We start from the raw sequence: 24,928 nt of genomic DNA on the forward strand, positions 1-24,928 counted from the left end.
ATATATATATATATATATATATATATAAAATTTATTTAAGTCTTAAGTTAATATTAAGTCTTGTTTTCATCAGATTATTTTTATTTTATTCCATTGTAGTAATGAGAATGCAAATTTTTTTAAATTTTGACTTTTTTTATGAAAATAAATTCTGAATGGTCTTAAAAAATGTTTCATGGTTTTTGGAGTGAAATATGACCCTTGAAAGAAAAAGGGAATGCCAATATTATCTAGAGTGTGGAAAATGGTATAGTGCTTTTTTGCCATTCAACAGTGCCTGTCTCGGCTCACTTTTCATTGTATGAAAAGAAAGTTGCATGAATATTCTCTCTAATATCATCTAAAGGGTTCCACAGAAGAAAGTCGTGTGGGTTTGGATCGACAGAGATTTCATTTTGAGGTGAACTATTCCTTTAAAGCCAAAATTGTTCTCCGTGTGAGGAAGCAGAAGCACAGAGGGCATGCTGTGTGTGAGAGTGGTATTATCTTGTGTTGGTCATGATCACCTGTCCACCAAGCTCATGGAGAATCACCCTTCACTGTCTCAGTCACCTTCACTCTCTCTCTCTCCCTCTATATATCTTCTCTTTCACCCTCTGCCCTCTCACCCCTTCTTCCCATCTCATTACACCTTATACTCTTTTCCCATATTTTTCTTGTCTCTCTATTTCTGACGCTCTTTTTTTCAACTTTCAAACTTTTTTCTTTTTCGTCTTGTTCAGTTGGGGTCCAAATTGTCTACCTTTGCCAATAGCGAGTTGAAAGAAAAAAACATAAATATAAAAATTATTTTACATATATATATATATATACACACACACTCATAAACATGGTATGGAGTGATTTAACAGACTAAATTAAATATATAATGAAACCGTAAAGTATGCTGTAAAATGTTGCAAATGAAAATATTATAAATAAAAATACAATGTAATGTTAGCAAGAAAAACTTTTTTTTTCATGTATCATCTTCAGGAGATTCTTAAAAGGAGAATGTCATGGAATGCCAAATTAAATGCACCTTGAAATAAAATAAAGCACATAATAGTATCACAAAATAATTACATAATGTTCACAAAATACATAATGAAATGTTGCATTCAATAAATACAAGCCTAATGAAATGTGTGTACAAAAAAAATTGGTCATGAAATGTATTATTCTAACATGAAAAGAGACGACATACACATCTTGAAGTGCAAATTAAATTAAATAAGTTATTTTTTTGTATAACATTTTTTGTATGTATATACATATGTGTTTGTGTTTCTGAATATAGTGTGTGTGTAAAAAATATGCAAAAAATATACATATATAAATGTGTGTATATATATATATATATATATATATGTGTGTGTGTGTGTGTGTGTGTATTTTATGTATATTCATATTTTTATCTTTTTATATAATTCATTTTGTTTTCATAAAACTGTTTATTTTGGACCCTATGTTCAGCTTTCTCCTGCTCTTTCTTGTTCTCTCTCTTTCTGTTTTTCACCCCATGTGTTTGTAATTTTTCATCTGTCTCTCTCACCCTAATCTTTGTCCTCTCTCCTGTCTCTGATTCCATTCATCATTTCTGCTGTGGCCTCCTGGTGAAGGTTACTGGTACAGGATGGAAGGATGAAGAAAACAAGAGGGCGGAGAGGTGACCGCATGGAGTGACAGAGAGGCCTGGGCCTGGGAGAGATCTCTCCTCTCTCTCCACCTCCTCCTCCTCTATCTTCATCCCTCCAGCTGCATATGCACACCTCTCTGCATCCTTCGTTTCTCCATATCCCTGTCATTCATTCTCTCTCTCTCGTCCTCTGGTGCGTTTTGATGCACCTGAAGGGAAGGGTGACAGCTGTCAAACACTGAGCCAGCAATGACCAATGAATTAAGTGCTAAGAGAGAGTGTGGGTGTCTTTTCACAGCATGTGTGAGTGCCATGTGTAAAGGAATAGTTTACCAAAACAAAAGAAGAAGATTCAGTGATTATTTACTCACATGTTGTTCAAAACCTATATGTTGTTGTTGTTTTTTCTATGTATCACAATAGGATCATTTTTTTAAGAATAACAATGCAGCATAATGGCAAGACACTAAAGCACCATAACAGTGGTAAGACTCATGCTCTAAAATAGAAGTCTTTGTGTGAGGAACAGACTAAAATTGTGACCAAGTAACTACGTACCACTGTAATTGAGTCAACGAGTCGAACTCAAGAACTGGATCAGTGAGTGAATCATTCTTTTGAGCCAGTTCTTTTCACTGAACCTGTTGACCTCGTTGGAATAATTACTTCAAGTAAAGTCTTTTCCTCATGACTTCAAAGGTGCCTACAGGAATATAATATTGTCATATTCAGTACATTTATGGTTCTTAATTAGTTATTTTAATAGTTTTTATAATTTTTTTAATTAACAGCCATGATCACTATGAATTGTTGTTATACTGAAAAGACCTGCGTGTAGGTTCCTCAAATGATCTAATTTTTATTCTGCAGAGGAAAATCATACAGTTTTGGAATAACATAATGGTGAGTAAATACTGGTTGAAATTTCATTTTAAGATGAACTATTGCTTTAAAAATAATAATACAGAAACATTCTAGTAATTTTCTTGCAGTCGATGGAGCTCAAATACAGATACCGGCACCCAGCACAAAGCAATTAAATAAAGCGCTGGTTTACATTACTCTCAATTTGTTTCAGAAAAGAGGGGCACTCACCTTAATAAATTACGTGATGCCTGTTTTTCTGTAGAGGTAATACTCCGTAATAAGGCTTGGAGTGCAGAAAAAAATGTTGTATTAAAAAGCCATTCACAGTTGATGAAAAACAATAACAAACATACACCCTCTGTGACATGTATTATGGTACATTAGGGAATGAGAAGCATATTTCAGTATTAGTGCACTATTCCACTGCTTGATGTGTGAATATAATGAGAGTTTGGAAGAAGAGGTACTAATAAGGCCCATCGACAAATCGCAAGTAAGTTTTTGTGACTATTCGTATCAATCGCTTCATATCTGGAATGCCATTTTGGTACATAAATGGATATAAGCACTTGAATATCATCTTCCTAAAATGGTAGTGACTTTCAGTGTTCTGTCCTCACAATCACACGGTTATGAAGCTCTGTAAAAACCTGGCGTTAGCGCGTCTGCTGGCACAGATGCCGTCCGCTCGGCTGGGCAGCTGCTCCCATTCACTCAGCTCATCACAAACAGCCCCATTGCTTTCCTCATCTAAATTAGCAAACAATCATTTCCCATTGTATCTGCACACCTGGAAAATGCAAATCGCCATCACTTCCCTTCATGGATCCAGTTCTTTTTTTTTTTAATCCTTTGACTGACTTGGAAGTGAGAACTAGGTTTGAATGAGGTCGGCCAAGACCGAGTACAGTTCAGCACAGCATGGACTCCAGATCGCCACCATATCCGTCCAAATCACACCTTTTCTGATTATATGAAAGTATTTTTGAATCATTTAACCTCCAATTGCCCTTTATAGGGGAAGCCGGGGTAAGTTGTCACACTTTAATTCCAGTGAATGTTTCTCAGGACAGATACAGTGCGTAGCATATATACATACGTAGCATAAAGTTTTGGCTACAAAAATAAGATATTAAAGTATAGAAGCCTACTTTTGCCTTATTTATATCTGACAATTGCAACTTTTTAAATTGGAACCAAAAAAAGTTGCATTTGACAGACATAAATTAATAATTACCCACATACACACACACACTAATACAAGGATAAGTTAGAGTTATGAGAAGTTGAAATAAAGGCATTTGTTATTTGCATTTTGAGGTAAAAAAAAAAAAAAAAAAGGGGCTTTATTTCCACCATTATTATTATTATGCCCTTGAAAAATATGCAGTTCATTAAACACATTGACCTTTTGTGACAACATGCCAAAATAATAGTGCTGTCAAACGATTAATCGCGATTAATCGCATCCAAAATAAAAGTTTTTGTTTACATAATATATGTATGTGCTGTGTATATTTATGTATATATAAATACACACACATGTATATATTTCAGAAAAATTGTATGTTTATATATTAAATATATTTATTTATAATATAAATTATATGAATATAAATATAGGCATGTAAATACATGTAAATATTTTCAAAATATATGCTGTATGTGTGTGTATTTATATATACATAATAAATATACACAGAACACACACATATATTATGCAAACAAAAACTTTTATTTTGGATGCGATTAATCGCGATTAATCGTTTGACAGCACTACAAACTAACTTTTTCTGTACTTTGCTAAACAACGATGAAATGTGTTATGTCAATCACCGCAGTTTACATTTGTATCTTTGTTGTGATTTGTCAACGTTGATGTCAGATTTAAAAAATGATAAATAAACCGTTATTTTTATATTCCCGCTGGCTGGAAATTGCTTTATTCGCCAAAGTCAATTTCCATTCACGTTTGATACTCATCGAGTGTGACTTTTGGACCATAAACAGTTTGAAACATGAAGTGTCATAAGGCTGATCTTGACCAATTAAATTTGTAAGCAAGAAAACAGCATGATACTGGAGATAAATTACATGCTGTCCAGCTCGCAGCATTTAGTGTGTTACATTTCACTGCGTTTCAGTTTTAATGTTTCAATATACAGACTCAGAGCTTTCCTTCCCTCCCCCGCATGCATTAAAATGGATGGGTGTTATCTAATGTAAGACACGTAACCTCAAACAGGGGGTGACTCTGCATACATCAGTGCCTTTAGACTTCATACACCCTCCTGCACACAGGAGTAGATCTGGTTTCTTTGCCTCTCGCTCCTTCCATTCCTTTCTCCCTCTCTGCAATACTAACCACTCCATACACCAGCAGCGAAGATCTCGCCATGCTGGTAGGACCTCTCAGACTCTCATCTTGGTGAAGGTCATGGCTATTACATAGCACACACGTTCATTATTAACATTCACCTCCTCACTCTCACTCTCTCTGTCTTTGTGCTTTCTGTTCTCATCCTTTCTCACTTCACTCTTCTGCACAGTCTTTGTCTCTTTTGTTGTCCCTTCTAACTTAAAACAACCCTCACTCCATGCCCAACTGACTATTGATGTGCCGATGCAGCATTTCTACAAGCAAAGTGGTCGTTGTAAACCTACTCCCTGACAGGAGAGATGCAGCTTTTGTTTACAAGAAGTGTTTTCACCTTCAAAACCGGCTCTCTGACAGGCTTTTGGTTTATATTGAATTGTGGGCGAAAGCCCACTGAGGTCTGAGTGAATGAGTTCTCGATTCTCAAAATGTTTAGTCCGACCGATTCCACCTGTATGGCCAAGCTGCTTTGTGGACCGATTCTGAACATCGTTGAGCGCTGACCCTTTGACAGAATCATTGCCTTCTCTTATGTGTCACTTTCCCTGGTTACCGTTCAATACTTAAATACATTTATGGAAGAAGGGTGCCTTAAATTGATACTATTTCAAATAAATACTGTTCTTTTGAACTCTCTGTAACATTTTACTTAAAGCCTTTATGTATAGGCATTCATAATGTTCATTGTGATGCTGTTATATCTTTTCATAAATTACTGTAACCAAAGTTAAAATGCATTATAATATTTGAATGGTTTGTTTGTCTCGTGTTTTAATAATGCATTGTATTTTCTAAAGGTATAACAATGAATAGATAAGTATTATAAATGTTATGATTACAAGTCGGATTTGTAACCCAAAGGTCGCGGGTTCGAGTCTCGGTACTGGCAGGGATTGTAGGTGGGGTAGATGATCAGCGCTCTCTTCCACCCTCAATACCACAACTGAGGTGAGACCCTTGAGCAAGGCACCAAACCCCCAACAGCTCCCCAGGCACCGGAGCAATATGGCTGCCCACTGCTCCAGGTGTGTGTTTGCGGTGTGTGTGTGTACACTACTCACTGCTATGTGTGTGCACTTGGATGGGTTAAATGCAGAGCACAAATTCAGAGTATGGGACACCATACTTAGCTACACGTCACGTCACTTTCACTTAAAGTGTTACCAAACTTTTTATTCTGCAATGTATAGTGGAAAAAATTAAAATCATATTGAAAATAAAAAAAATAATTATATGATATGAATGATAATTATATGTTTCTTGTATAAATTAAAAATGTCCCTGAGTACAAACTCAGCATATTAGATTGATTTCTGAAGGATCATGTGACACTGACTTGAGTAATGCCTGCTGAAAAGTCAGCTTTATCACAGGAATAAATGATGTTTTAAAGTATATTAAATAAATATATTTATTTATTAATTATTTTAATTATTTATTTATTAGTTATTTTAAATTGCAACAATATTTCCTAATATTACAGTTTTTACTTTATTTTTGTTCAAATAAATACAGCCTTGGTGAGTATGACACTTCTTTCAAAAAAATCTTGCTGATTCAAAACATTTTTAAATTTATTATTTGTTATTGATTTTTTTTAATGATACATATTAAACTTTTTCTTGTTTTTTTCTTCTTTTTCTTCTTTATTATTTCATCAAATTCATCAAAAATTCATCAAAAAGTGTGCTTTACAAATAAATTTGTAATATCTGGAATTCAAACAGTTATACATTTTTGCATCTATGTTTAATACAATGTTAGCTTTGGTCATGGAGTAGAGGCTGGTGAACCTTTTCTGGAATTCCCTTTCCTGTTCCTGCAGCTTTGCTGTGTTTAAACAGTATCTAAACAGGACCGTTATCTTTCACTTTTCTCCTTTTTCTCTCATCCAGTTTTCCTCACCTTTCCTTTCGTTTTGTCCATATCTGGACACACACAGCTATTTTTTACCCCTGACTTCCTCATTTCCATCCATCCCTGGGCTTATCTCTGAATCCCTTCATCTTCCCCCTTCTGTCTTTTCCCAGTTGCTGTTTCCCTGTGTTCCTGTATCTCTCTCGTCCTCTCTTTGTCTCTCGCTCTCTCTCTCTCTCTCTCTCACCCTGTCCCTTCACTGTGTACCGTATTCCCCGGTGTAATGAGATGGCTGTGTTGGACCGGGTCAGCGCCTCTCTCTCTCTATCGCTCTCTTTGAGAAACAGTATAGCGGAATTAGGAAAGGGAGATTAGGCACATCAAACCATAGTAGCCTCAGTGCACACTGGGCAGTCTGGGTATTTTTAGATGACTATTTCACATTCTGCAGGTCCCACCGATTGAGCGTCGACTGCAGGCTCACACACACACATAAAGTGAGAGAACGGGAAAGGTTAACCTGCATGCCAACTCTCAGAAATATACAAACACTAAAGAAAAAAACTGCTTCCTGTGGCTGGAACGAACACCTATGTATATATCAGTGTAGCCAGAGGCAAACACAACACCCCTCTTTCTTTGGCTTGGTCTCATTAGCTCTGTTCCAAAACCTAGTGAGCTACCTTGCTGTCTACTATCTACAGTACATAGGCAGCTGTCTTTTAGGGAAGCATCCAACTAAAATGAAATCTCATAAGTAGGCACCGATGGAAGTTGGTGACTTTTTCTGTCCCCTCCCCCCCTTGAGAAAAATTTGTTAAATAAAGCCAGTTGCACTTGAGTCTTATTGGTAGATGAAGGTATAACATAATTATACTAAATATTCCATTCCGTAAACAATGGCTGTTCTATTTCTGCTGAGTGGGCTGAGGGCCTGCTCATAAGTGACTGAATTGGAACGCTCTACATAGGCAGCAAGTCAGCACACAAATAGTGCTCCTCATGTAAAGCACAATGGAGACTCGACTCACAATTTATTCCTTTTGTTTGTTTTATAGTTAAATGCTGCTATACAGTAGCTGTAGCTAACAGCATGATACTCTTATAAACATAAATGTGGAGTGAAAGTCAATTTTTTTGTCATAGTTTTGAAATTTAATTTTTTAACATACTCTTTGTCTACCATCTTGAATTATTTTTTCCATTAAACTCACAGTGCATTTTGGAATTGCTTCATCATGAATGTATGTAATGCTGTCTTACATTCTGGCCAAATAGAAAATGAATAGATATAAGATATAAATATGTGTGTATATACATACACATACACACATTAAATGTATATATATATATATATACATACAAAAAAAAACACACATACACACAAAGCAGATTAAATAAAATTGAGAAATTGCATCAGCCACACCGTTTTCTGCACCTTTCTTATGAAAAATCTTTGTTATACAGACCAAACAACGACCAGTTCATGAGATGCTGGTTGTTGTTATACATAAAGGACAAAAATGTGAGTGGCTTATGGTCAGTGAAAACAGCAACAGGTATATTAGTGGAACCAATGTAAACTTCAAAATATTCTAACACCAGAAGGACATATAATTTTTATTTTTTTATTTTTATTTTTTTATAATTTTATTTGACAGTACAGAGACAAAGTGATAGTAACTGGATGAGGAAAAGAACTGAACTTGAAAGCCATTATTTAACTAATGTGGATGTCAAAACCAGTTGAGTACCACTGTCTTAGGTTGTGCCATTTAAAATGATTTTGGAACAGCCTTTACGTCGTGAACGCTATGATGTTGTCTAGGTAGGCAGCTCATTAGGTTTTTGAACAAAACTATTGTTTGACAGGTGGGACTATTGGGAAGTAGAGTAATTAACACTGATTAGATGAGCTAACGATGCTTTCACACGTTGTGTGTGTGTGTGTGTGTGTGTGTGTGTGTTTGTGTAGCATGTAAGGATTATCGTTTGTTCTTTTGTGCAAAAGTGAAAAGGGTAAGAAACAGCTGTGCCAGGGAAAAGAAAGAAACTAGCAGGAAGTGAATTTGTGCACCATATCTAAAAATATTTTTCTCATTTTTATTTCATTTTTCTTTTAATTTCTTTGTGTGTTTGTAGTTTATACTGTAGCATTAAGTAATGAACACATCTAATTTGCCCTCAAAAAATTATTTACTCACCCTCATTGGTTTCCAAACCTGTATGATTTACTTCTTACAACACAAATATGTTTTTGCTTGTCTGCTGCCTCTGACCTTCCACGAAAGAACAAAAGTCATACAGGTTTGGAACCACATGAGGGTGAGTAAATGATGACAGAATGCTTATTTTTGAGTGAACTATCTCTTTAAATTCAAGCAGATGATGTTAGACTTGCACAGACACCCAAATCAACATCCCGACAGTGGAGCTGAGCAGACAGATGAGGGTTTTTTTTTTTTATGAAGACACTAAGCCAAGCACAACACTAACTGAACAACCCACTAGCACCTTGATTTATGTCTTCCTGCCTGATACAGTGTTTCAGAGGCAGCCACATAAACACAAAGCAACCGGATTACATGCGTTTCTGTGTGGAATGTCACCCGTGTGATTATAACCCTGTGGCTCACGGTTCTTCACTCAAACAGACAGGAACCGCTCATGTGCTTCTCAAGGGTCTCTAGCAAGGCTTTTGCTACTGGAGTTACCCGCTGATTAGCCCTTGAGCAGAGACTGAACTCGAATTGCTGTGGGGTTTCTATTGGCTTCTGAGCTAATAACCCATTTGCTGGATTCTAGGGTGTGTGTGTGTATATATAAATGTCTATACACACAGGAGCATGCACGCTTTCTCAAAGTCTAATTGTCATCAAAATATATCCCAAACGCCCAGCGTGCACTGAGGCCGCTGTTTGATGTGAACGTATGCGCTCAGGGGGCGGCAGTCATTTGCCACGAGCAAACAAACATAATGCGCATTGCTGCAGCTGCTCGTATATAATGGCCCATGCGAGCAACGAGATTTACTTTCAGTAGTCACTGAATTTATGGGCCATTTATGGTTTAGCTTGATTCATTGCGAAATCCTAGTGCTAATGTCCTGGCAAGTAACGCTCCGGCCCCTGAGGTTCCCCTTAGGGTGTGGGTGGATGACAGCACACCAGACGAGGATTCACTGTCGACTCCCACTCACACACATCGACACAGGAAAGCAATATGTTACATTAATCATCACAAATGTAATACGAAGGGATTCCGCCTGTCTTCTGTTTGCGTTTGTTTCTTCAGTTTTGTTCTGGCAGAAATGAGGCTTGCTTGTCAAATGCAAATTCTTGCCGAAGTGTTTTATTCTAAAATCTTGTCACTTTTTGTCAACTATAGAGAGGAAACTATGGAAGACTATGTATACCTCCAGAGTGAATAGAATAATAGTGATTGTGAGAGAAAGTTTAAAATATAACATGAAGTCACATTGTGTAAGATATATACATATATAGTCACAAAAAAGCTATAGGCTATCAAGGTGCAGTTGTGAAAAAAAGTCTTAATTTTTAGATATGAAGTCAAAATTTAGAGATCAAATCACAACTACAATTAAATTAAATTTAAAAGAAATAAAGTTGCAATAGTGAAGTAAAAATATTATGTATATACACTACTGTTCAAAAGCTTGAGATCAGTAAGTTTTTTGTTTTTTTTTGTTTTTACAAATTAATATTTTAATTCAACAAGCAAGCGTTAAATTGATCAAAGGTGATTTTTCAAAACACTATTTCAAATAAATTCTGTTCTTTTTAACTTTCTATTCATCAAAGAATTCTGAAAAAAATGTATCACTTTTTCCACAAAAATATTAAGCAGCACAACCATTTAGAAATGTTTCTTGCGCATCAAATCAGCATATTAGAATGATTTCTGAAGGATCATGTGACACTGAAGACTGGAGTAATGATGCTGAAAATTCAACTTTGCCATAACAGTAATAAATGACATTTTTAAATTGTAATAGTATTTCACAATGTTTCTGTTTTTACAATATTTTTGATCAAATAAATGCAGCCTTGGTGAGCAGAAGAGACTTCTTTCAAAAACATCAAAAAAATCTTACTGACTTCAAACTTGTGAATGAGAGTGTATAAATAATTGTATATACAGTCACATTGTGAAAGTTGAAACTATGGGAATGTCTTAATTTTGAGAAATAAAATTGCAATGATGAGATATACAGTTACAGAAATAAACTTAATTTCTAAATCCTACATCTAAATTTTATCTTTTAAATCTAAAGCACACATACTAACTGCATTTGTCTCTCCATGGTATTTTCTATCACACACTTAACTTTTGGCATGAAACCTAGTTATGCCACGGCTTAGTTAGCTTGCAGAGAGAGCAAATAAATCCTCAGGGATATGTAAAACAAAGTATCCCTGGATGGTGTCCCAATACGTCCAAAGAAATCTGCGATAATAGGACAGGATTCGCATTTAACTGCAACACTGCAATCAAACTAGGATACTCTCATTTGATTTCACAGGGTCTTCAGAAGCCTCGCATCTCAAGCAACCTAGTTGCAAGGTAGCCAAAAACACCCCGTAATTTCAAAGTTGTGGGTGTCTAGTTTTCAAAACCTGGCTAATTTACAGCGCCATTACCAGTTTAGCTCGAAACTAAGAGGAACAGTTGCACACTCTGACATTTCTTACCTCTGAAGAGCCATTAAAACAAATAGCCTCTACCCGTCTCTCCTCGCTTGAAGGACACTGACCTTCTGATGGGGGCCTTATTTGATGTGAACCTGATAGCACCATCTTTCCAGCAGACAGATCCCACCTCTATTCCCAGAAAGCCTTTGGGAGACAGGTTGATGTAATGGGAGTTATATAAGTTAGATGTACATTCTCTCCAGAGCTGAGAGAGAGGGAGGTGACGAGAGGGAGTTGGAGATGGTTGTAAATTTTTAATTTATTTGGTGCAGTAGTAGCCGCTGTGTCCTGCCCTCATGCACTCATGCTCAGGCAGACCCGTGTATGCGCATATGCATGCGCCTGTGTTATTGTGTACAAAGTGTCAATAATTACTCAAGCTTTCTGGTTGGCTGCTCTGGCTCAGGGGTGTTTGAACAGTTATTTTAAAAGGTTGGTTATTTTTATGATACAATCAAATATTAATGGAGGATAGAGGCCTTACAATGACGCTCCCATTCGTGGAAGAGTGGGTTTGTGTTTGTGGGTTTGTGTGTGTGTGTGTGTGTGTGTGTGTGCATGAGCAAAGACATTTACCGTGGATAAGCACATTAGATATGTTAATTACTTTGCATTAGTTTAAATCATGTTAATCTGTAGTTTTAAACACTCTCTTAAAGGTCAAGTGTGAAATTTCTGTGCCGCTGGTGTCATTAAGCAGAATTTTTAAACAGGTTTTTGGCATTTTCCCACTTATTGACTTAAAGAGGTGAAGATATAGAAAAGATTTTTGAAGATATAGAATCTGCTTCTCCCACGTGACCACCAAGACTTAATATTTCATGAGGATGTGTCGATCAATAGGCCATGGCTGTAAATGAGTGTGAAATTCAATTATTTATTTATAGGTGAATCTCACTAAAAAACAAAACCAGGTCGCATAATTAGAAGAAGAAAAAAAGAGATTATATTGTCCATTGTGACTTTATTTTAATGAAAATTATGCACATTTCCTCATTTCCTTGTTTGTTTGTTTATTACATTTATGTATTCATTCGTTTAACGCATTTATTTATATGGGAATTCTTTTCATTTGGAGTAAAATATGGCTAACAACCTCCAGTGTGACTTTGACAGTCAATAGGGATGCACAATATATTGAAATGACAATGGTTATCTGCTAATATTAGAGGTCTATATTGACTATTTAATTATGCATTTTAATTTTCCCTGCATCTAATGCTCACATAGTCTTTAAATCTGTAAATCTATCATTTTTGAAACTACTAACAATTTAATGTAATTTCAGCAAATTTCAAAATGAATATCCAATTTTCACACTTTATAATAATATAAAATGTAGCATTTAAAATTATTTTCTTTTGTGTGTGTTTTATTTTTACATTTATTTCATATCTGGCGTAGCATGAAAACAATATTTCAATATTAGTGCATTCCTAGCAATCACATTGTTCAGGAGCCAGAGGTTAGCATCATCATAACACCTTGTCTTTAACATATGAAATCAGGCAGTCTCTCTGTCTCTCTATCCCCACCTGTCTCATTCTAAAAGAGAAGAGGAGAGTGAGAGCTAACACTCTGTGTGTTAAGACTTCCTGAAGAGAGTGGCGGCTCCCCATCGCATTGTTCACTTCAAAGACAGCGCTGCTCACTCTATGCTCTTTGAACAGACACAAGTGGGTCTACTGTAATTTGTCTGCCAAATAAAGCTCTTGGAGAGCGACGCGTGTATGTGCGCTACTGTAATAGCTCAGCTGGGGATGAGATGTCTCTCAAGCATAAATAATTTAGAAACGTATAAATGTTTGATTCAATTGATTAGCATGTAATTGTTCTCATAATGACATCTCTAGTCTACAAGAATTGGTATTATATTGATTTATGTGTACATGAGATGTTTGTTATTTATATATATGTGCTTATACAAGATTTCTTTTTCCATTCTTCATAGAAATCCACCGTTCAGCATAAGATGCTTTACATTCTTTTTCAAAATAAATACAAGATACAAAATCATCTGGATATAAAGTGAAATGCGTCCTATTGAAAAGCTGTCTCACAGATCTTTTCAGTCTCACTAAGAGGAAAAAAGTGAAGAGGTTGAGGGTGGGAGATGTGTATTTCCATGGTCTATGAAAAGCTCTGCATCCATTTCTTTAGAATGAACCGTGTCGAGATTAGAAACCCGAGTTATCGTCCACACAAACAAATATGAAAAGTTCACATACATACACTTTCAGTCTGTTCAGTGGGTGGTATTATCGGGAAACTATACTTATTCACTTATTTAAGTGGCCAATGTGAGCACTAGTATGAGGCTCTATTTCAGTTCTCTAAAGCCCCGTCTTCTGAATAATGTGTGAATGCAGTCTAGATGGAGTGGCCACAGACATTCTTTAAGGGTGTGTTCACACTTGTCATGTTTGGTTTGATTCAAATGAACCCTGGTGTGATTGCTCTGTTAGTGCGGTTCGTTTGAGTAAGTGTGAACGCTGCCATCCGAACCTTGGTGAGCACCAAACAAGCGGACTGAGACTGCTAAAAAGATGGGGTCTCGGTCTGCTTCCAAACAAACTCTGGTGCAGTTCGAATGAAATATGAACACAACACGGACCAAATACTTATAAACGAACCAAAAACAGGAAGTAATGACAAGATGCTTGTGAACGTATCACTATGCCTTTAGTTACACTGTAAAACATGCCAGTGTGAACGCTCAGTGGACCAGGACCAAATGTATCGTTTTCTTTTTTGGTCCGGACCAAACGAACCAAGAGAACCGAACTACAAGTGTGAACACACCCTAACCTGCTAAAGTGGAGCATTGTTAATGCGGTTTTGAAGGATTCAATGTAGAATAAAATAATGTCCTTGTATTCCAATCTGACAATGTCCAAACAATGACAGTGCCATTCGCAATGACAGTGACTTTATCATGAGCTCGCTATATTGTTGGTTGACCAATATTTTTACTAACAGTTTTTATTTGTGTACTATTATTGCTATTATTATTATTTTTGCCAAGTTGTTTTGTGATCTAAATGGGAACAAATGTATTTTCATATTTATTTTTGCCTCTTTTTTTTTACTTATTAAGCTTGAAATGCAGTGAAATTCTCACTTGAAAATGAAAGGCTATAAAAATGAGTAATTATGCAAACAATATATTAAATTAGAATGTATTAAATAAACGTTACATTCTTTCTATTGTTTCCTGTTGAATGCCCAGCTGTTTTATGGCATTATTAGGCACTGTTCTTTAGAGACCCACCAGTGCCATATATTGGTAGACCTGATATTAAAGAACTGATTTAGTAGAAAACTGTAAATATTGATACAGATATTGGTCGAGCCAATTATCAGTGTCTAATTGTGTGGAATTACTTTTAATGTCTCAATTTTGTCTATACTCAACTACTTTTTCTGATAGAAGATGGACCTTGTGCATTGGTCTCCCATTGGTAGTCACAAGTTTTTTTTCTACCGTTGGTAGTAACTGCATACTAGCATCTCTACTTAAACACTGTTCAGATATGCTCAGCCACACTGAATTGACAATGCTGTTATCGTTCAAATCACCAGCCCTCATTGAAAATGAATGACTGAGGGCCACTTTGTTGCTGCAAATCGCTGTAGGTGTGAACGCCGACACTTAGAAACACAGGTGCAGTTAAAAGTAAATTTGAACAGCGTGCTTGGCTTGGTGTGTGTTCACGGTGTGTGTGTGTTCACTGCTGTGTGTGTGCACTTTGGATGGGATAAATGCAGAGCACTAATTCCGAGTATGGGTCACCATACTTGGCTACATGTCAAGTCACTTCACTTCACTTCACTTCACTTTATACCCAAAGCATTTTAGCAGAAAGAGGCAGTTCTCAAGTTTCAACCATCATCACTGAAGATGTGTCTTTTTTTGGATTCTTTAGATTATGTACGGTAGATACTTGAGAATCTCCCTCTCTCTCTCTATCTCACTGTCTCTCTCACATTGTCTCTCTATCCACCCATGTGAATCATTCGCGGATTGCCCCCGGGAGTGAATTTTCTGTGTTATAGCTTTAACCTTTTACAGGGAATCCATCACAGTAATAGCCAGCCAAGACTGCGTCAGATACCATTTTTGCAATGTTTAAAGCTCAGAAGCAAACTGTGCACAGAGCTGCAGTTGTGTGATAAAAACATATAATGATGTGTGGAGCCTGGCGTGGACTAAACAAAATAGTTCAGGATGGATATCTGAGCGTTATCAACTTTTATAGAGCTGTTAAAAGGCTGTTAGATGTGGTGAATGCATTTTTAAAAGGTTGGCAAGGTGCTAATCATTCAGCTGTATGAAATATGTATGTACTGTAATTGGTAGTTGTATAGCATGTAATAGTATGTGGTACTTGTTAGTCAGGCAAGTGTACTGAGGTGTAATTTAACTGACATAGACAGCAGAGTAAAAAATATCAACAATAAGGAACCAGGTTTGTACTGTGGCACAGCTATTAGTGCAAAGATACGTTGAAGCATTGATGCTAATGCAGATTACAAAGCTTCCAGTTCAGCCAGCAGTAATTTTCTGTCATTCTACGTATGTCATTTTAGTGTATGTATGTCATCTTTTAAATAAATAAAAAAGAGAGAAAAAAAAGATCAGGAATTTTTTTTTTATTTTATCAAAAGGAATATGTTGGAAAAACATGAAAAGTAAAATAATTTTTAAAAAGGATAAAACATGAATGAAAAGATACAAAAAAAAAAAAAGATAGTGGGACCACTTCAATATATCTGTTACGTGTCTCAATGAATAAAGTGTGTAAATTGAAGATTTTCTTTAGCGGTTAGTGTGAAGACTTTGCCCCTGAAGCATTTTATGCTGACGGCTGTTTATTGTAACCTGAAACGATTATTAGCTGGATATGTTGCTCCTATCTATCACTTTTATTCCTATCACTTTCTCTATCTCTCCCTCCCTCCCGCTTTGACTTCTAACTAAAAAGGTTTTCCTTCCCACTGAAAAGAGAATGATGATGAGACAGCAAAATGGGAAAGTGAGAAAAGAGAAGAAGAGGGAAAACCATTACTCCGTTTTCACACTTCAATACATGTGCACGTCCCTGGGGAGCGCTCCATCTCTCTCTTTCTCTCTCTCTCTCTCTCTCTCTCTCTCTCTCGTCTGTGGGTGTCATGAGGCAGACACATAGTTGCGTAACACTTCACCTATAGAGCATGTACACTGAAGAGCATAAACGCATGCTGATGTGAGACACAATGATACTGAGACATATTGTAATTGTTCAGGAAGACACATGCACATTACTGTAGGTTACTTTTAATGCAGCGACTGCACAATCACGCACACATTTCAAGGGATAGTTCACCCAGAAATTCTGTCATCTGCTCACCTTCATGTCGTTCCAGATCTTTTTGGAAGACTTCCTTTTTCTTACATGCAACAAAAGAAGAAGATGCAACAATTTTGAAGACTTGTGCTGGTTGCTCTTTTTCATGTAATTACAGGGAACTGAAGCATTCAAGTTCCAAAATGGATGCAAAAGTAACATCAAAGTGGACTTGGGCACTATATTTCAAGTCTTCTGAAGTCGTATGAGAGCTTTGTGTGAGGAACAGGCAAATTTAAATCGTTGTTCTCTTGAGATCTTGACATCTTTCTTGGCTATCCTGTAAGTGTTCATGTGAGTTTTTGAAATGAGAGGTGACTCTAATTTATTCTTTTCAATGAATCGTCTTCAATGAATCCATTTCTTGTCACAGCTTTGTATATATATATATATATATATATATATATATATAAATTGTCCTATAACCTGACAGATATCACTGATATAGGTGTCCTGAGAAATCACACTTATTTCTGAAACATGCTCTAGACTTGGAGAAATGGCAAGTCAAGTGAATGACCCAACATTTTTAGCCGATCAGAAACACTCTCTGCCTTTTATGTGTTTCAGTTTGATGACATGCCATTAGAGGGCAGAGATTTGGAGAGAGGCCTAATTCAGTGGAAGTTAGCAAATCTAGTTGTTATTACCAGTCAAAAGTGTGGACACATCTGTTCATTCAGTTTTTTAATCATTATTATGGCAATTTTTCACATTTTAAAATCACAATAAAGTCATTACAGCTGTGAAGTAACAAATGAAGGATTGGAATTATGTAGTAATCAAAATGTTCAACAAATCAACCCTTTCTTAAATTTAAGTGTCTTTGTCTGGACATTCACTCAACCAACCCTATGAGATGCATCCTGGGACATTATTTTACTATCTTTATGAAGCGATTTTTCTCATGGGAGCTATTGGCTGGTGCTTACAATGTGACATTTTAGTTTTTACTCTCCTTTTTGGGGACATTTGATCCCTGCAGTGTAAATAAAACCTGACCAACACACACACAGACACTCACACCCCTCAAAATCATCATCTTCAGGAGTGTCAAGTACATCAGCGTCCCAATTCTGCGCCTCTCTGTACCCATCTCATCCTTTGTTTTTCTGCACTTTTATTTCATCTTTCCTCACTCTTTCATCTTCTCCCTTTATCTTTCTCTTTTCCTCTCCTTGCCTGCTCCCTCTCCCTAAATATAGCAGCTTTGAAGCATCCCTCCCCAAAAAATCTTTCATTCAGTCTGCATGTGTGTGAGCAAGAGAGAGAGAGAGAAAGCCCTAATCAAGGATGTGATTGCCATCTGTTGTGTACTGATAAAAGGCTAAGAAAGACACTGATTAAAAAACGGGGGTAAAGCTGTAGCAAAAAAAGCAGATACAGTGAGTAAAAAAGGAGTGGAGCTTTAAAGAGGACACGGGAATAATGCGCATTTTAGAAAGCAAAAAAAAAAAAACAGCTCGCATGTGTAGTAGTACAGAAAGTGTGTAAAAAAGAGAAAGGAAGTGTGAAGAAAGACACAGAAACCAAGGAGAAAGGGGTTAGCGGAAGAGGAATGGAGAAGGAGTGGGTGACATTTCTGATCCTCGTTTTGTAATTGAATAATAATCTCCTGCGGGACCTGACCTAGAAGCGCACAAGTGTGTATTAGCACGTTTTTTTTTTCTGTGTGAGCTTGTGCGAGACAGAGAGTCAAATGAGAAGGGCCGCCACAAAGTGAAACACTGCCCCCTGTTGTTTGATCAGTGCCTCACAAGCATTAAGCATGAAAAATGATCTGGTTTAAAGGCAGAGTAAGTGATTTTTCAAAAACACTTTAGAAAACTGTTTCGGGCCGAATCGCAAAACAAACTTGTAGCCAATCAGCAATAAGGGGCGTGTCTACTCGTGATGTGGAGGAGAGCGCGTTCAGTGCATGGGACGGACATTAGACGAGCCGAGTGACAGAAAGATAGAGATGGCGGATAAAAAACAAAAGAGGAAAACGTCTGCGGAACGATAAGGCAAGAAGTAGGACCCGTGTAAATATCGGATCAGCTTTCCAGCGCTGGAGAGAACTCAAGGAGCGGAGGCCTGCGATCGGTCGCCGAGGTTGCTTTGTTTCTTATCGATAGGTGAGTAACACCGTGTCTACAACAGCTAAAGTCTGCCTACACTGGACGCGATCAAACGACCGTTGAAAACCATTTGAAATGTGTGTCAGCACGTCATAAATAGAACCCGGCAGCAGTTTTCTGTCGGGGATTTGTTGCGCCGCGCCGCTCACGTCCGTAGACACGGTGTAACATTGGTTTTGCTTTGTTTCACAGAACTAATCGTTGCCTGGGTTGCGTACGTATATGTGGGGCGGAGCTATCAAAATAGGGGCAAGACCCTTTTGGGGTAGGGACGTGTTTGTTTTGGTGATTTCAAATATCAACATTGGCTACCAGAAATCACTTACTCTGCCTTTAATGTGCTGTGGCAAAGCATTGAAATATAACTGCTTTTCCGTTCAAACAGGACTTATACGTTTTAAAAAGGTCAATGAGATAAATCTTCCATTTTCTTCCTTTTTTCTGTCTGTCCATAAGGAAATCTAAAGCATATGACACTGATGCCATTCGATTAGCAAAAACACTGTAATCTTATAATAATGTTTTGTTTGTTTCTCTTTTTCCCATTCCTTCCTCTGTCTTTCTTTCAGCTTGCGGAGAGAGGGCTACACCGTACAGGTCAGTGTTAACGACTACCTGGACATCTACTGTCCACACTACAACCAGAGCCAGCGGGGGGCGCTAGAGCGCGGTGTGGCCGAGCAGTACATTCTCTACATGGTCAGTTACCGAGGCTACCGCACCTGCGACCCACAGATGGGCTTCAAACGCTGGGAGTGCAACCGGCCGCACGCCCCCCACGCGCCAATTAAGTTCTCCGAGAAATTCCAGCGTTACAGCGCCTTCTCGCTAGGCTATGAATTCAACGTGGGTCATGAGTACTACTATATATGTGAGTATTTGTTGCTTTCTAGTGTTATTTTTGTTACAGTTTTTTATTTTATTTTGTCTGTTTAGTTGTTAGGTTTCACCTACAAATCATCAGACTCACAAACCTCAAAAATTGTAAGTACACTGATGTATTAAAGTTCTATTGATTAAGAAAAGGAATAATAATTAAAAACAATATTTAAAATATACATCAGTTACCTAATAAAAGCTTTTATTTTACATGGAGTGGGTCGACTCATAGAGGCTGGAATGCAGTGTTATTTTAGTGTCATTGAGATACTATTATAGTTTTTTTTTTATATTTAGAATTAGTATTTATTTTAATTTGTGTTAAACATTTAGTAATTTTGTTCATTATTGTTATGGTACATTGACTTGATGTTGCTTTGACAAGTAGCTGAAGTAAAATAAGCTTGGAGTTTTTTATATTTTATTTTATTTCAGTTAATGTTAATTTAATTGTCTTTTTTTTGTTTTGTTTTTTTTTGAGTAACAAAAATAGTTTTATGGTTTTGGTTTTAGTTAATAATAGTAGCCCTGCTGGTATGTTCACATGGCCACCCACATATGAAAATTACTAAGTTTAACTTCAAATACAAATTAAGCTCAATTAATAACATTAGTAACTATGTGTCCATCCAAGTCAAACATTTAATTTGTGCAAAAAAAAAAAAAAAAATTGGGATTTTGTCCCTTTTGGGGAAATAGTGGGTCGACTCATAGAGGCTGGAATGCAGTGTTATTTTAGTGTCATTGAGATACTATTATAGTTTTTTTTTTATATTTAGAATTAGTATTTATTTTAATTTGTGTTAAACATTTAGTAATTTTGTTCATTATTGTTATGGTACATTGACTTGATGTTGCTTTGACAAGTAGCTGAAGTAAAATAAGCTTGGAGTTTTTTATATGTTATTTTATTTCAGTTAATGTTAATTTAATTGTCTTTTTTTTGTTGTTGTTTTTTTTGAGTAACAAAAATATTTTTATGGTTTTGGTTTTAGTTAATAATAGTAGCCCTGCTGGTATGTTCACATGGCCACCCACATATGAAAATTACTAAGTTTAACTTCAAATACAAATTAAGCTCAATTAATAACATTAGTAACTATGTGTCCATCCAAGTCAAACATTTAATTTGTGCAAAAAAAAAAAAAAAATTGGTATCTTGTCCCTTTTGGGGAAATTGGCTCAAAATAAAAATATAAATTGGAGCCAGTGGGGAAACCACTTTCATTAAATATAATAAATCATGCTTTGAAGAATTAAATTTTTGCTAGCAATCTTTGGCAGATGCTTTAGGCCTTGAACAACAATATGCTAGAACATTCTGGAAGGTGACACTAGCCTAAGTGAATTAAACTGTTATACTTATCTCAGTGAATTAATCAGTCACATGACTGAATCAAAGTCACATTTTTGTTTTTGACACACATTCGGGAATTTATTCAGTAATTGTGTTGTAGTTGTAGTTTATGAGCATTGTTGTCTCACTAAATAATCATTATACTCAAGCGAGTGTGTACGTTTGTGTGCAAATTCTGCAAATAGAATAGAATCTTAATATTTCACGTCACTCACAACTTTTAATGCAGCATTCCAATATTTGCATAAGAACACATGGATGGAAAGCTGGCGGCACGCTACCTCAGAAAATGCTCCTCGGTTTGTAAAAACAAGTTAACAATGGAAGTATCTGGGGCAAACGTTGCACAATTACAAATGGATTACTGTCAACAAACTCAGGTGCAAGTCAAAATTATTTCTGTGGTTATTGACAGCATGCCACAGATTCTGTCCATAGAGCTTAACTTGTATTTAACATAATAATCCTTTAAAGTGTTCTTTAGCTGGCAAGTTCCAGGTTGCAGTAAGCTAACTTTATCTAAACTCCACTGACAGAAAAGGTTATTACACAGGGAAAGGCATACTGGTGAGCAGATGGAGGTTTAGTGCATTGTTAACAGAAGTGCCTTGACAGGATCCTCCCTTTCATGATGTGGCGATTGTACCGCTGAGCCAATCATGGCCCTTCCTGTCGTGGAGTTTTTAAAGTAGTTAAAATAAAAAAAGTGAGAACTTTCTGCATTAGCACCATTATGTGCAGGGGTTACAGATAAGTCATACAGATGGAGTTAACACAAAAGAAAACAATTTGCAACCCCAGTGATCGTCTTTAAAGGGCTTTATTGTTATGAGGCGGTAGTTTGAAGCAAGCCAGTGAGTTATTTCAAACACAGCCATGTTTCATTCATTTTACCAAATCACAACTGAGAATAAAAGAAAGCTCCTAAGGACAGGCTCAAATGCATCTCTCACAGCAGTCCATTTGCTCTCAAAACTGCCTTGTTGGTCAAATAGTGACAGCTTCGCCATCCAGAGGAGCTTGCTATTGGGATATGGACATTACGAGCGGCTGCCGATCATCAGTCTTTCTGGCATTTGGGTCAATCACTACCAATTAGAGCGCAGTCAGCGCACCCGTTTTGATTGAAAACTTTTTAATGCAGGCTATAAACCGAGTGTTAATAGAGCATTGCTAATGATGATTTTCTGATGCATGTCCCACCTAATGCTAATAGTCGTCTTCATTAGTGCGGTCTGTAGGCAGGTTATTAGCGATAGTATGACAACTGTTTGGTATTGAAAAATGGCATCACACTCAAACATTTCTATGATAACGTGGCCCATATGTTTATCAACCTGAAAACAAGAAACGTTATCTTTGTCTGAGCTCGGGGGAGTTCGTTTGGGGCCAATTCATCAATCACAGATGGGATCTGCAACTTGTGGAAATGGATCATTTAATAAACGTACACCGTATCTGTTTTGATCAATGTTATTTATTTAGTGTTGGTTTTATCTCAGCAGAAGGAACCTTGCCTTGGATACCTTAAAGGGGCTATAGCATTTGCTTTGCTCTTTTGAAATAGTGTTCATTGAAATACATAGACAATCTCTAAACCTGGTTACTACTCATGTAATGACCACAGAATGACTAACTTTGCATATGAAATAAGGAAGAATTAAAGGTACAGTATTCAAAACAGCTTGTTAAATTGTAATGGCCAGAGTAAGAGCAGAAATGGTCATGAAAAATTAATTTTGGGCTGTACTGCTTTTTTGTTTGTTTAATCATGTGAAATGCAATCACAAATATTTAAGTCACACTCTACAAACAAATGTTTTGGTTAGAGTTAGGGTTAGAAAAAATAAATATATAAAAATGTGTGTGTGTGTGTGTGTGTGTACTGGTTTATATATCCTGGTGGGGACTTAAACCTGACTACACACAGACTCATGGGGACTCGTGTCACGGTGGGGACCTAAATTGTGGTCCCCACGGGTACAAAAGCTTATAAATCATACAGAATTAAGTTTTTTGAAAATCTAAAAATGCAGAAAGTTTCCTGTGAGGAGTAGGTTTAGGGGTAGGGTTGGTGTAGGGCAATAGAATATACGGTCTGTACAGTAGAAAAACCATTACGCCTATGGAGAGTCCCCACAAGGATAGCTGACCAGACATGTGTGTGTGTGTGTGTGTGTGTGTGTGTGTGTGTGTGTTCCTTAAGTAGTAAATGAGTTTCACATTCAGATCCTTAAAGTGATGTCAGTGCATGTTATTGTCCAGTAGGTGGCAGTAGGTTAATGTTTGTGCTGTCATGTGTTATTGCAGCTACACCAATCCATCACCATGGACACAGCTGTTTAAGACTGCGGGTGTTTGTCTGCTGTTCTACAGGTGAGCATCATCACACACACACAAAAAGCATGCAAACCACAAGAGGAGGTCATGATGATGGGTTTAATGTGTGTTTGTGTGTGAGCAAACTATTAATGCTTGAACACGTTCTGTGGCCTCTTTGATCAGAGCCATGTGTGGAGAGGTCCTCTCATCCCCTGCTCTCTCTTTCAGTTTCTCTTGTCACTCTTTGCTCTCTCTTTCGTTGATAGCATAACTCATGCAGCTCTTCAACACAAGTTTAATTGCATTAATCACTGATATATCTCAGTTATATATGTGTGTGTATATTTTTGTAAATGCTTTGTTTGCGTACTGTACATAACTATCTTTTGAAGTTTGAATGAGTCGTGTTTAAATAAGGGATAGCAAGCAAATGTGAATTCAATTTTAAAATGTAAACTCTATATTAAGCTAATAAATGTATGCATTTTTGCAGTAAACAAAAGCATGCTATGCCATAGCAGCATTTTTTTTTGAGTATTATAAAAAGTCTATGAATGAATAAATGCAAATAATACATAGACTGAAAGTTAAAACAAAAATTATTTACCTTAATTTTCCCTATGTGAGTTTCACAAATGTTCATAAACAGAATTTTATTTATTTATTATACTAAGAAAAATTCTGCTATGACATGCTTTTGTTGCAAAATGCATCTAATTTATTACCTTAATATAGAGTTCACACCTCACTTGTTCGAGCTTCTGCATTTTACTGTGATTTTACTGTATTGTTGTTTTGTTATCTAATACACGGACATTCATAAATGTTTAAATGAATTACTCACCCAAAAATGAAAATTTGCTAACAATTTACTCACCCTCAGGCCATCCATGATGTAAATGAGTTTGTTTCTTCATCGAAACAGATTTGGAGAAATTTAGCTTTACATCTCTTGCTCGCCAATAGATCCTCTGCAGTGAATGGGTGCCGTCAGAATGAGAGTCCAAACAGCTGATAAAAAACATCTCAATAATCCACATGTAATCCACACGACTCCAGTCCATCAATTCATGTCTTATGAAGCGAAAAGCTGTTTGTTTGCAATAAACAAATCCATAATTAAGGTGTTTTAACATTAAACAGTCACTTCTTGCCATAATCCATAATAATGCTTCCTCCAGTCAAAAAGTCCATCCCCTGTTGTCCTCTCACATCAAACCCCACCAGCATACTTGTTTAGAATTGATTTTGGTCTGTTTTTCCACATGTAAACAGTGCTTGGTCTGTACATGTTTCTCTCCTGATTCAGATTAGATGACTTTTTCACTGGAGAAAGCGATATTATGGATAAAAGTTTGAATTTAAAAATGTCTTAATGATGAATTTGTTTATTACAAATGCAGCTTTTCGCTTCACGAGTTTAATTGATGGA

The 24,928-nt window shown here is 36.6% G+C and overlaps 1 protein-coding gene across 1 annotated transcript in view; it reads left to right on the forward strand.

Moving 5' to 3' along the window:
* LOC107739487 (ephrin-A3-like) overlaps window positions 1-24,928 on the forward strand; it is a 100,127-nt gene that overhangs the window by 70,557 nt on the left and 4,642 nt on the right. Inside the window, exons 2-3 of the mRNA XM_016551614.1 lie at window positions 19,508-19,809; window positions 23,485-23,550. Coding sequence (XP_016407100.1) covers window positions 19,508-19,809; window positions 23,485-23,550 — 368 coding nt within the window. The remainder of the gene's footprint in view (window positions 1-19,507; window positions 19,810-23,484; window positions 23,551-24,928) is intronic.

This window comes from Sinocyclocheilus rhinocerous, unplaced genomic scaffold, assembly GCF_001515625.1.
Source record: "Sinocyclocheilus rhinocerous isolate Xijiao unplaced genomic scaffold, SAMN03320098_v1.1 scaffold314, whole genome shotgun sequence".
Lineage (NCBI taxonomy): Eukaryota > Metazoa > Chordata > Actinopteri > Cypriniformes > Cyprinidae > Sinocyclocheilus > Sinocyclocheilus rhinocerous.